General features: G+C 38.4%; 3 protein-coding genes across 5 annotated transcripts in view; 2 read left to right on the top strand and 1 right to left on the bottom strand.

Annotated features, from left to right (window-relative positions):
- The window catches only part of LOC116847662 (polypeptide N-acetylgalactosaminyltransferase 5), a 26,536-nt gene extending 20,351 nt beyond the window's left edge, over window positions 1–6,185 (top strand). For 2 of the 3 annotated variants that reach the window (XM_032822895.1, XM_032822905.1), the window contains 4 exons: window positions 285–465; window positions 3,181–3,419; window positions 3,701–3,835; window positions 3,934–6,185. In XM_032822895.1, coding sequence (XP_032678786.1) covers window positions 285–465; window positions 3,181–3,419; window positions 3,701–3,835; window positions 3,934–4,083 — 705 coding nt within the window. In that variant the 3' untranslated portion in view covers window positions 4,084–6,185. Of the gene's footprint in view, window positions 1–284; window positions 466–2,008; window positions 2,190–3,180; window positions 3,420–3,700; window positions 3,836–3,933 lie in introns of all 3 variants that reach the window. The other variant, XM_032822914.1, reaches the window with a different exon arrangement.
- A 666-nt stretch (window positions 6,186–6,851) lies between these two features.
- Window positions 6,852–8,130, bottom strand: LOC116847677 (60S ribosomal protein L37a). The gene is made up of 4 exons (XM_032822926.1): window positions 8,119–8,130; window positions 7,781–7,866; window positions 7,375–7,503; window positions 6,852–7,030 (listed from the first exon to the last, which is right to left on the bottom strand). Exons 2-4 carry the CDS (start codon window positions 7,781–7,783, stop codon window positions 6,884–6,886), a joined length of 279 nt encoding a protein of 92 aa, XP_032678817.1. The 5' UTR covers window positions 7,784–7,866; window positions 8,119–8,130; the 3' UTR covers window positions 6,852–6,883.
- Window positions 8,131–8,141: 11 nt separating this feature from the next.
- LOC116847656 (zinc finger protein 2-like) lies at window positions 8,142–12,800 on the top strand. The gene is made up of 4 exons (XM_032822882.1): window positions 8,142–8,564; window positions 8,940–9,377; window positions 9,545–9,793; window positions 9,921–12,800. Exons 1-4 carry the CDS (start codon window positions 8,424–8,426, stop codon window positions 11,385–11,387), a joined length of 2,295 nt encoding a protein of 764 aa, XP_032678773.1. The 5' UTR covers window positions 8,142–8,423; the 3' UTR covers window positions 11,388–12,800.
- The last annotated feature ends 362 nt before the right edge of the window (window positions 12,801–13,162 follow it).

Here is a 13,162-nt window from a genome sequence, read left to right as displayed (position 1 = left end):
CTCTCTCTCTCTCTCTCTCTCTCTCTCTCTCTCTCTCTCTCTCTCTCTCTCTCTCTCTTTGAAATACGACAAGAAAAGATTAACTTAGTACAATAAAGATTGTACAGCATGCGTTTTGGCTTACATCGAACAAAATCCCATTGCGTAGACGGTAACGTAACTATTCCAATGTTTATTATATTTAACAAGAAGAAACCGAATTTTAAAGGGTTTCCTCTCGGAAGGGGTGGTATCATCGCCATAAAACTTTCGCTGTTATTTGTAAAGTCATAAGTGCCTTGTAGGTGTGGCAATGTGGCGGAACATTAGAAATCAGTCCGTGCTCACATGTGGGACATGTATTCCGGGACAAGAGCCCATATACATTCCCCGGCGGTGTCAGCAAGATAGTCCTGCACAATGCGGCCAGGGTGGCCGAAGTCTGGATGGATGAGTGGAGAGATTTTTACTATGCCATGAATCCAGGTTAGATAATCTCAAGTGTACCGTTTCATTCATTTTGCGATGTTGTTGGTTGTACTACGTTGCGCTAAATGATGCCGTCGTTATGCACATTTAACTATATATATATATATATACATATATACGTGTCTCTGATGCAACATACCCAACCGATCGATATCTACAGTAGTGTAACACCAAAATTTCTATTACCCATACAGTCTCTCTTTCTCTGTGTGTGGTGTCACAAACTCCCGACTCTCTTGTAAAATCGTTCCACCACGTTTTTCATATAGATATAAGTGAGAAATTTAATATTGAGTTATATTGGGATTACATATTTACACTTCACCACTAAAGATATGTCGTTTTTCAAAACTTTCGTACAGCTGGTGCTCATTGTAGCACTTATGTCGGGAGCAACGGTATTGTTTATGGTAAACCCGTTTTTGGAGAACCGTACGTCTGACATCTGACAGCCGAACAAGAGTATATCGTATTTTGACGGGTATCTGATACGAGTCGTTTACGTTAGATGTACCTCATCGAACTGTTATAGCCCACATAGCTATGTAAGTTGCAATTGTGTTTGAATGCGTTATTTCTTTTTTAACCAGTTGTCTCTCCATTGTCACTAATAACTGACAGCAGTGCTGCGTCAATACACTTTCACAGTGTGACCTTTAATATACGCCACTAGCTACAGAGAGATAGGGCCAATCTGTCCGATTCTCGTCCAGACACATTCCGGAATGACTTTTCTATGCTCGGTCTTCAGTTTAACGCATTCGGATACGCTGCGCTGCGTGACAAACCGGAAGCCGAAGATAGCAAAGTCCTGCGGATTCGCACCGGCACGAAAACCGGAGAGGCGACAGCTTTTGCCACGGAGATACGTCGTAAATTAGTTGACCGTCTTCTATGTGTGTTATGCACATTATGTGACTTCATTGTGTTATGTGTACTTATACTAATACTCTCATACATAACATCCGTAGTTGCATTTACGTTACTTATGTCCGCCTAATATCCGGCGCGAATCGAGATCTCTAACCGTAGAAAGATTGTCCCCACTACAGAATCACTCTCTACATCGATCGCTGCCGAACACTTTATCTACCACCTCCGTTCACACACAGACTCCATCTCTCGGATCGATAAGTATGAGCTTCGACGAAGCGGCATTAGAGATAGCCACGGGGCATCATAAACATGGACGTTGAATGGACGTTTCAGTGATGTTTCGTTTCTGTGTCCTCCCCGGCACACACACGAACCGCTGGTTGTAGTCTTAACCACTCATCCATCCAGCCGACTAACCAATTGAAATTTGCGCTTGCTTCTTTTTAATGGTATACTTTTATCAAGCCACATTATAGGTGCCGCAAAGGAGAGAGAGCGAGCTCTAAATCCACCACGAGGCGCAGAAATTACAATACATATATGCGTTCTTATTCTTCTTCCTCTATTTTCTTTTTTTTTTTTTTAATCCTCTCGTTTCTTAATCGTGTTATACGTGCTAAGCTGTCACAACTGCTAACACAACTAACAGAACTGAGTTGGTTAGATATGGATGTGTGGTGGGACATTGGAAATAGCGACATGCTCGCACGTCGGGCATGTATTCCGTAAGTCGACCCCGTATACCTTCCCGGGTGGTACGAGCAAGATAGTCAACCACAACAATGCGCGGCTCGCAGAAGTTTGGTTGGACCAATGGAAGTACTTCTATTACAACATTAATCCAGGTAGCACTAACCACTGGCGTACCTCATAAAAGAAAAAGAAAGATCTCTGTGTCGCATCATCTCGCGTGTAACCATCCCTGTGCTGTGGCTATCTCCTTTTTTATGCATCGGTTGCTTCTCCTGCGGTAAACAGCATGCTTCCGCGGGACATCTGGGTGTGTCTGTGCATGATGACTCTATCGTTCGTTTCTGTTATCAGTTCACGACTCCGGCTGCTCTCTCTCTCTCTCTCTCTCTCTCTTTTTTCCTGTCTCTCTACTCTATCCGTCTATCAGATACCCGTTAACATTTATTTGAGACATCGTCGCTGTTGCGTTCAATCGTGACGTCGTTACTCAATGATCATTAATAGTAATTGGATAAACTGGACACGATAGCACGATTATGCAAGTAAGATGTTCGAAGGTGTGTACTCTTGGAGTAGAAAATAAGTCACGCACAGCGCACTGCAGGGGGTTCCTTGTGCCGCCAAGGGGCGTTATTGAAGCGAATTATTGAATATACAACTAACATGTGTATACACGCGAGATAAATTCACATTCCTAGTATTTCCATCTAATCGGCAATGCAAAATCACACTCGCGCGAACACATACAGAATATATCGGCGAAGCACATTACATCCTCTGCACGCTACATCCACGAATATATATGAAGGCAGTTAAAGGCAGTTAATTAGAAATCGTGATCGCTATCGATTCGCTATCTCGTGAATCTCCTCACACCTTTCAAGATTGTCAGAAGAATTATGCGCTGCGTAATTGCACAGTTATTTATCTTTTTTTTTTTCTTCTAGAGCAAGCATTACGGCATTGATGTATTATACAAGTACAATGGCAAATTTCTTTGCTTCGGCACTGAAATTCTGACAAGCCTCTATCTCTCTCGATCGATTCGCGTGCAAGCACAATGTACAGAAATTACGTATAAATAAGTCACCGGTTATATGACGAGCGGTTACGGCCGATTATAATGAGATCTGTGCTTTGCAGGCGCGCGGAATGTCGATGTCGGTGACGTGTCCGAGCGGGTGAAGCTCAGAGAACGACTGAAGTGCAAGAGTTTTAGATGGTACTTGGAGAACATATACCCAGAATCGCCGATGCCGTTAGACTATTACTATCTCGGCGACGTGAAGAACGTCGAGGCGCAAACCTGCTTAGACACGATGGGCAGGAGGACCGGAGAGAATGTTGGAATTAGTTACTGCCATGGATTAGGTGGCAATCAGGTTCGTACATCAGAGATTGTCTCTGGAAGCTGAGATACATACGAAATTAAAATGCACCCTGAGATATTTTCTATCGATGGAAACTCGAGAGGATGTCGTTTCAAACTACACAAAAATACTTAAAAATTTATTTGTGGAATAAAAGTTTGTTTCATAAAAATAAACTTTATTTCACAGGATTAAACCTTCTATTTCACAAATAAATTTTCAAGTATTTCTTTTCTCAGTGTACCGCACCGAAAATTCTTTTGCATCGTCTCTGACAAAACTGTATGATTCAGGTATTTGCTTACACTAAACGGCAACAGATAATGTCCGACGATATGTGCCTTGATGCAGCTAGTCCGCAAGGTCCTGTGAAGATCGTACGGTGTCACGGAATGGGTGGTAATCAAGCGTGGGTGTACAACGACGAGGTAACGTGAAAACTGAATTAGAGGAAATGGGACAGACCGTCCGTGAAAATAGATTGAGTGCTTCAACGCTACTAATGTATGTTTCGTTCCTCTTTCAGACCAAGATGATCAAACACACGAACACGGGCCACTGTCTGTCGAAACCCCACTCGGGCGACGCGTCGCAACCCATCTTGACGCAATGCGATTCCAACAACATCGGTCAAAAGTGGATTATGCGTAGCAAATTCAAGTGGCAAGCCAGCTAATACACAAATCGACTCTAAACGCAAGATTTTCACGCAATATTTGTTAATATATTTAATAATGATACTGATAAACTCTTTGCTCCGCGGGATATTCGAGTGCGCGAGAACGAAAGAAAAGAAGAGAAAAGAACCAAGTATTACAATCACGAAGAAGAAACGTATCACGTCTAATTAGCGATTGAGATTGGCGTCGGCACAATAATCGATACGATTACGAAGGGACAGTACGCGAGAGGAAAATCGACTATTGTTCGAGCGCGAGATCGGACAGAAGATTGTAGCTAATTCATTTGATCCTGTAGGATTCAATTACCAATGATATTAAGGTCGGAAATTTACTGCCATTCCTTGTGCTACGCATTGATTTGACACGCAAGTGTGACAGGAATGAACTTCTCCGATCGTGTGTGAACATGAGTGATACTAAACGACGAACAAGTGAACGACGTTTTCTTTTTCTTCTTTCCTGACTTGAACAGCAGAGAAGAAAGCATATCAGACCACTGTTATAAATAATTGTTGATACAAGAGAGAGAGAGACATATTTGATAACTGCGGATGAGTGCAATGACGGATGACTGACCGTTAGATGCGGTGCAATGATGAAATGTGAATATGCTAGAATATACAATACGCTCTGTCATTTTATTGCGATATCATGACGGAGTGGAATGCTGGAATGCTAGTGAAATCGATGTGACGCTAAACTGCGCGGTAATATAGGAATGATTATTGTACAATCCACTAATTAATTAAGGAAAAGCACCGGACCTTTTTATATTCATGTTTCTGATAGTTCCTCGTTGCATCTCGTTCGTATAATTTAATTGTTACGCATCATTTTGCGCAAAGAATGTACTTATCCGAGAATGCCTGAATCTAATTCATAGAGCGAGGTTGCAGAACTTTGCATTTCGTCGGATTTTAGTTTAAACGCGTACGATTGTCGACTGTCGTTTATTACAGAGACCTAACACGCGATTTGTGAATGTACAGAGTGTCTTCCATGTCTTAACGATAACAGACGAATATTACTCCGGCACGATCAGCCGTCGTGTACATTCGCGACACATTGTATTTGTTAATCACGCGTATCCAAAAGATGCTTGACCGGTGAGTGATGGTGCCATAAAAAAAATTACGCCGTTTAATTGCTTTCGAACTCGAACGTCGCGATACCTTTAAGTGCGCGACAAGGCTGGACTCAACAGTAAATAGAAGATCCATAAAGAACTTCGAGTCGAAACAAAATTAAGTTTTATTTGAGCGTGGCGCTTTATAGCGCGACCACTCACCAAGATTAATAATCCTCGGTAAATTTAGTTGGAATGCGACATCAATATAAAAAAAAATCATGTTCGTGATATTTTACAAAATTGACAAACAGAATTGTTTGTCTCAAATTTCGGCACCATTGTCTTTAAGATTATAATTATCATTCGAATGTCTTTCTTTTCCTTCGTAAGTGTTATAAAACTTACAAAAGTTTTGCTCAACATCAAAGATTCGTAAATATGTTGCGAACAGAAATATATTCAATATTTGCGCTCTCGCGAGACAACTTCCGATACAATTTTAAGACTAATTCCTTCCCGTGTAAATGCTACTGAATTGACGCGAGTATATTCATTATTCCTATGTAATTTAAAAGAATGTTATGGTGATGGTGCAACGTTAATAGCTTGATACATTTGTCTTCTAAGACTGTGGTATTTTATTTTTGTATAGAACACGAATTGACATATATATGTTGATAAGCGATGTGTTAGTCCACCTTATAGACGAGTGATAAAATGTTCGATCGCGTTATAGTTCGCTAAAATGGCGAGAAACAATAGTCAATAGCATCTCCTTGCAAACACGTCATTCCTTGCAGGCTAGTTCTACACTTGATTTCACTTTATGAGAAATACTACTCTATTAACGAATAAAATTGCTAATGAACGATTACTACATTTTAATCATTTGTTCAACAAACGACATTTCGAGCTTCACACAGTTCAATCGATTATAATAGTAGAGCAGATCTAATATTATTATAATAATCTGAACTGTGTAAGCGTAATCTTTTTAAAGACAATAAAATAATTTGTATACTTCTATTGAGTTTACATGATAAATATCTCTATGTTATAATATATATGACGTTATATGTATATATATAACATATATATATTATATTCAATCATATATGATGAGATTTAAAGAAATTCTTTCAATGTAGATATATACAAAATTTGTAAAAACGCGAACTTATGCATTAACTATATTTAAATCCAACTTTTGTTTTCTCCTTTCAAAGTGTAATTAAAATTGACTAAAAACAAAGATACTTCTAAAAGCATTTATAATTGTTAAAATTGTATTATATAGACGTAATTTTTAAGACTCTATGAAACAATTATATGAACAATATAATTACGTCTTAGAATAAATAATTAGTTTCGTTACATATATGAAATGTTGGTATTATTATTTTAATATTTGCAATAATTCTTTTATGATCGTTCAATAGTTTGATCATAATTTCACAAAACCATACCTATGTTTACTGGTTTCTTAAAAAAAATATTGAGATTATAAGAACTTCATATTTATTGTTATATAAACAATTTTTATGAAATTAGTAATAAGCCATGTTCGGAGTTTTACATGCATACGTAGCAGGAGACTGGTAAATGGATTAATGGAGAATGGTTTGGTGAAATTCATCATGGTTACACAAATCAATTAGAAATAATTGGTTTGCATTAAACAAAATCACAGAGGATTGTTGAAAAGATATTTATTTATATTATATTTACTGTTCTTTCACCTCACGTAACCGACGCACTGCTGATCTTACTGAAGCAGCAGCTGTTGTGGAATACACCCAAGCACCACCAGCAACTGTCCTCTTGCAGCGTTTGCACGACCAGATGCCAACGACACTACGTTTCATTGCATCCTACCAAAAAGAAAAGGCAATAATTATTTTCATATTCTATCTACATTATACAATATTCATTTAATTCCTTGTATTATGATTCAAACACAATCCAAAAAAATAAGTCAAGTCACACTAGTGTTGCATAATAATATATGATGTAGAAAAACCAATTGCATTTTCTACATAGCTTAATATTTCATGTTTTAAAAAAAATTAATTTTTGTTTATTCTGGAATATGTACAAAATCTAGTCTATGTACCTAATAACATGCCACAAATTAAACTGTACAGGAGCTTAAGAAAAAAGAAATTATGCGAATTTCGATAAAATAGCAAACATAAATTAATCGTTTATTACTAACCTTGCCACAAAACGTGCAGGTGTATTTGCTATGCTGCGTGATTTCCATTTTTTTGACCATCTTTCTGAGAGAGGCACCATAACGAGTGCCATATTTACCGGTGATTCCAACCTTCTTTGTACGTTTCGCCTATTAAAAATAAAACAATTTTTTAGTACACACATTGCACATAATTCATAATTATTAAACGTTTAAACAAATGCACAACGATATGCATGATCGTTTTTACGAGCTAGAGAACTATAACCTCACATTACAAAGTTAACTTCACATACTCACGCGAAAACAATATTTTACATCGAAATATACATTTTAATAATTTCTCGAAAGTGAATATTTTTGTTTGACAGTTAAAATTATGCATATCTTAACAAGATCCAATATTTATAACTCGATAAAATTTTACCATTTTGAAGAAGTAAAGAGCAGTCTTACAGAGAACCGGAAAGAACGTTCCGTTTGTCAGAATTAAAGATGGCGATCTCTCTCTCCCTGAATATTAAAATGGCAACCAATGAATCGATATTCGATACATGTTAAAGAATCGATTATATTCTCGATGTTTTTAAATCCGATTAATATTCCCCGTTTAGTCGCACAATTTGAAATTAAAAAGATTACTTGATCCGCTGCCAAGAATATAATAATATTAACAATAATAATCTATTAAATTTGAAAACGTTGAGAAGTCTCTTCTCGACAGAAAGAAATCGAGCATCGATTCACTGATCGATTATCGCTCACCCCCACTTTGGCCCCAACTGATCCTTCCCCTTCACCTTCCCTTGAGCACTCGCGACCGTCGCTCGCGAGTCCACTGCCAACGGTATGGATAATACAGGTTGATCTGACAAATATCTCATAAGGATGCTTCATCGCGACACCCGCGAACATTAAAACGAGACGCCGTGGACTCGGGATGTACGTTGCGAAATCAACGCCTCACCGATCACCATTGCCTCGTTCTCTGAGACTCTCCCGTTAGCAGTGTCGGTAACCGTCAGCCTGCACCTAGAAGAAGACAGTATACATACCATAATCTTGTTGATATGGCCGTCGTCGAGGAGTTTGATTACTTGTGCCGCTTGTGCGCGGCCAAAACTGGCATCTTGATGGGCCTGCCGATTTTCGAAGCTGGCGATCAAATGCGCAACATCGACAAGAAGATAGCAGCCTGCCTACCGGTTCAGGTAAAATACGACGACCGTGCGATCGCAATCCTCAAATCAGTGTTGGTGGCTCAAATCTGATTCTAGCCAAGGTTCTCTAATACCTGTATTGTGCATTGCTCTTCTGTATTGTGCAGTGCAAATACAATTATCCCTGGTTAACAATCATATGTCATCTAAGTTGAAAAAACATGTTTTTTTATTTGTCTCAAGGATTATTTACTGTTCCAACTCTTGCTACTCTATTTTTAAAGTCGTTATTTTAAATAGAAGCACAGCATAATATTTTTTATGTTTGTTTATATTGTGAAAACAATCAGAACAAATAGTTTTTATGAAATCATTCAGAATTTGATACTTTGCACTTTGAAAGCTATATAGTTTTATAAATTTCAGGTATCACTGACAGATCAACTACCCAAAGTGGTCTGCGAAGAGTGTGCGTTTAAATTAGATCAGCTGTTCGATTTTCGTGAAAAATGCTTGCATACAGAAGGAATGTTTATGGAAATGTTAAAGGAAATTGGAAAAGACGAGGTTGTGCATATATCAGGACATGACTTGGCTAGTATAGATGATATGAGTACAATTCAGAGAGATCTGAATAACATACAGAATAATATTGAAAATGTACAAAGTCATTCAGCTGTAGCTCACGAAACTGCAGAATCTACTATACATACAATGCAAGTGATGGATGAAATGGATCTGGCTGGTGGTGAGCAAGTGGTTTCTCAAGAAGAGATTAGTCAGCAGGATGCTGAGATTCAAGTTGCAGGCATTGATTGTCTGGATGGTGATACCGTAAGGATGGTTGATGAACATATTCGAGAGGTAATTGGAATACTATTGTGTGATTTTTCTTGTAAATTTAACAGATCTGATGTACTACTTGTATTGTGATTTCCACTATCTACATGTATATGACCCAATTAGGAAAGGCTAAATTTTATACGATTGGCATATTTTGTGACTTAAATCAATTGTAACTTGTTTTCTAGGTTTCAAATCATCAAATAGCAATGCATTTGGAAGGTGACATGACTGTAGTAGGAAACTTGACAGTAAGTGGCCACTTGAGTCAATTAGGGATAAATTATGTTACCTCTATCAGCCCTGAAGATCAGAGCCAGGAACAGATAGTGCATTACTGTGAAAATGTAAAATACGAGACAGTGCCAATAAAAGAAGAATACCATAGATTGCAAGAGAGATTAGCTACAGAAGAGCCACATGTACTTGAAAACAATGTAAGTCTAATATTTTGGGCAATGATATTTAATTAAAACAGAGACTACTGCAGTCTGAAATACATGGACAGATCCGATACATGTATAAGAGAAGAAATCACTTATGTGATATCACTTTGTAATTCAGGTACCGGTAGGCAATTTCGCCTCGTCTCAAGAGGCGAAGGACGTCATGGAAGAATCCTGTGTGAAACAAGAACGCAAGCATGTGCGTTCTGTGAATAATCTACCATCTACGAGTCAGATAAACGGATCAGACTTACCCTGTGAAATAATGGTGAAGTACACCAAGAGAACGAAAGACGCATTATTAAAGTCCACACTCGACAATCCCACCGTGGACGAGACCGGCTCGCACTGGTACGTGTGTCCGTTTTGCAACGAAGCGGCTCTAGAAACGACTAATCTGGCCGCACACTTCGAGCAACACTTTTGCTGCTGCGCTTGCGGCTTATACTTCACTAGTGTTGAGGTGTTGAACTTACACAAAGAGCAATGCGATGTATATAAGGACAAAGTAGTCGATAAGGAGAAGAGCAATGTACAATTAGACGTAGCAGCACCAGTTGCAGGAGAAAGCAATGACAATCAAGCTGAACAGCAGAAAAAGCAGTCAACGGTGAGGCAGAAATGGACACCAAAAGTGTGCTTGCAATGCGGTAAACAATACCGGACGAATTATAAACTACAGGAGCACATGCGCAAGCACACTGGTGAGAAACCGTTCCAGTGTATGACCTGCGAGAAGGCGTTCCGCAGCAAAATCGGTCTCGCGCAGCACGCGGCCACGCACACGGGCCAATTCGACTACAATTGTTCCACCTGCGGCAAAGGTTTTCAGTGCAAGAGTTATCTCATCGTGCACCAAAGAGTACACTCGGACCTGAAACCGTACCCCTGCAACACATGCGGCCAGAACTTTAAGACGAAGCAGTCACTGTTGGACCACCAGAATCGTCATCTCGGTGTGAAACCGTACATGTGCGAGATCTGCGGCCGCGGCTTCATCACGAAGGGCCTCTGCAAAAGCCATCAAAAGATACACTCCGGCACGGATAATCGTCAGTACCCGTGCACGGTGTGCAATAAAATGTTCGTCAGCAAGAGTTACCTCAACACGCATCTGCGCATACATACAGGCGAAAAGCCCTACCTCTGTGAGGTGTGCGGCAAAGGTTTCCTGACGCGAGTCGACCTCAAGATACATTCGACCATGCACACTGGCGAGAAGAGCTTCAAGTGCGAGATGTGCGGCAAGGTGTTCGCCCGTCGCGCGGCTCTACGCTGCCATCGTAGATCGCACACCGGTGAGCGACCCTACAGATGCGAAATTTGCGGCAAAACGTTCACGCAATTCAGCCCGATGGCGATACACAAGCGGCTGCACACCGGCGAACGGCCGTACGAATGCGACGCGTGCGGCAAGTCGTTCGTGTCCAGGTCGACCATGATGTGCCACCGGAAAAAGCATCACGTTACAACTGTCGTGCAGAAGGACATAATCGCGCCGAAAGAGGAGATGACCGAGGTGAAGATCATCCTTTCGTCTGACATCGTAACCAGGGATGATGGAGTACAGATCACCGCAGATTGAAATTGTGAGCGTCGTGGACGACGTGTAGAATTTGTCGCACGATTCGTACGGGGAAACCGAATCGGGAGTTTGGGTGCTAAGGAAATTTCATCTGCATTCGTTAGATAACGAACTGCTTTTTCGTCACCATAGTGTATTCTACAGTATGTACATTCAGAAACTTTATATAAAGATATTTTTACAAGAGATAGAGTTCTTGTAGTATATGAGAATATACTATTGAAAGTTATGCCAGAGATCGCACATATTACATACTTATAACCGGATTATTAAGATGTGACATGAATATTATGTTTTATACAAATAACAAAAGAATCGTAACTTTCTGGCAAAATCGTCTGAACGAATGTTATGCAATTCTTTTTTTCCTTTTTTTTTCGAAACTTTATATCGTATAATATATTTCAGCAATGTATGTCTGTGAGTACGTATCTTTTGTATCCATTTTGCTGCATTGGCTTAAATTTTTAATAATTTTCTCATAAGTCGAAATTTGTTATTTATAACTTTTAATAGATTTCAATAAGGTTATTATTTTCAGTGGTGGTACATATTTCAGCTTGTACTCCAAAACAGGCTTTTAAAATATATCCTAGATCTTGGAAGGTTTCAATGACTTCTATTTTAATATCAATTTCTCTTGCAAATCACAAAAGGATTTAAATGAAACAAAATCTTTTTTAAATAATAGAAAAGTACGTTTTATAGAATACAAATTCAGCGGTACTCATTATCGAACAAGCAGCTTTAGATATTTGAGATGACATTAATAATATAAACATAATGTAAAATATGGTTTACATAGTAACACTTGATTTTATGATTTCGTATCATGAAAAATAGGTTCTGAGTTAAGGCGTAAGGAAAAATGTATCTGCGAATAATTATCGGATTATATTGATATATTGTACAAAAATTGATTGATTATAATTTCAATCCCAAGTCTATACGCGTGTGTGCGTTTATAAAATTTGTTAAATCGTTATATACGCTATTCTTTATATACATCAAAATCTTCACTTTTTTTCATGAAAGAAGAATATTAACATCGTTGTAAGGAAAGTAAGATATTTTCTTAAATGTAGTAACGAAATACTATTTAAATGAATTGAAGGCTGATGCGCTCTTACGACGAAACACACAATTAATGGTGATGCTCTTGCAACCATGAATATTTTTGCGGAATGAGAATCCAAGAAAGTACGTTGTATAATCATCTTTAATATACATTTCTATGTAGCTACGTCCCCGCAATCAATTGTCTCGAACGAAATCAGCTTTTCGCACACAAAGTAGAAATTGTGATATATAATAAAATAATTGAATATATTATTTGTAAAATTGCGATGATTTGTAATGTTATTATTAACAGAAACCTTCTTTGAGAAGAATATAAAGAGCTTTATACACCGACACCGCTGTTCTTTAGTCCTCAGATTCTCTTAGATTTGTACTCGATATCGATATTGCTATCCGCCCATCAACGAGCGAGGTTGAGTGAGATTGAATAGAATAGATTTTACTAAAAACTTGTCTTTATTTTGACAGTACGAAATAATAATATGAATCGCCTGAGTCGCTTCGATACATGTCACAACGACATGTAACTACTCGACTCTATACCAGCAGCAATAACACATCGCTGACAAAATGTATGTGTAGAAAGTACACTTTTATTTATATATATATATATATATATATATATATATATATATATGTGTGTGTGTGTGTACTTTTATATATATATATATATATATATATATATATATATATAT

This window comes from Odontomachus brunneus, unplaced genomic scaffold, assembly GCF_010583005.1.
Source record: "Odontomachus brunneus isolate Ranch 3 - 2012 unplaced genomic scaffold, Obru_v1 Obru_scaffold_004, whole genome shotgun sequence".
In the NCBI taxonomy this organism is placed as follows: domain Eukaryota; kingdom Metazoa; phylum Arthropoda; class Insecta; order Hymenoptera; family Formicidae; genus Odontomachus; species Odontomachus brunneus.
Note: the sequence above shows the minus strand (reverse complement) of the source record. Positions and strands in the feature narration are given on the sequence as shown.

What these genes read in the sequence shown, in the direction of transcription:
- LOC116847677 (XM_032822926.1), bottom strand. An exon ending in CCTGCACGTTTTGTGGCAAG is followed by an intron (nt 7,031 to 7,374) that starts GTTAGTAATAAA and finishes TCTTTTTGGTAG; the next exon opens with GATGCAATGAAACGTAGTGT.
- LOC116847656 (XM_032822882.1), top strand. Translation starts at nt 8,424, where the DNA reads ATGGCCGTCGTCGAGGAGTTTGATTACTTGTGCCGCTTGTGCGCGGCC. An exon ending in CAGCCTGCCTACCGGTTCAG is followed by an intron (nt 8,565 to 8,939) that starts GTAAAATACGAC and finishes TATAAATTTCAG; the next exon opens with GTATCACTGACAGATCAACT. An exon ending in TTGATGAACATATTCGAGAG is followed by an intron (nt 9,378 to 9,544) that starts GTAATTGGAATA and finishes CTTGTTTTCTAG; the next exon opens with GTTTCAAATCATCAAATAGC.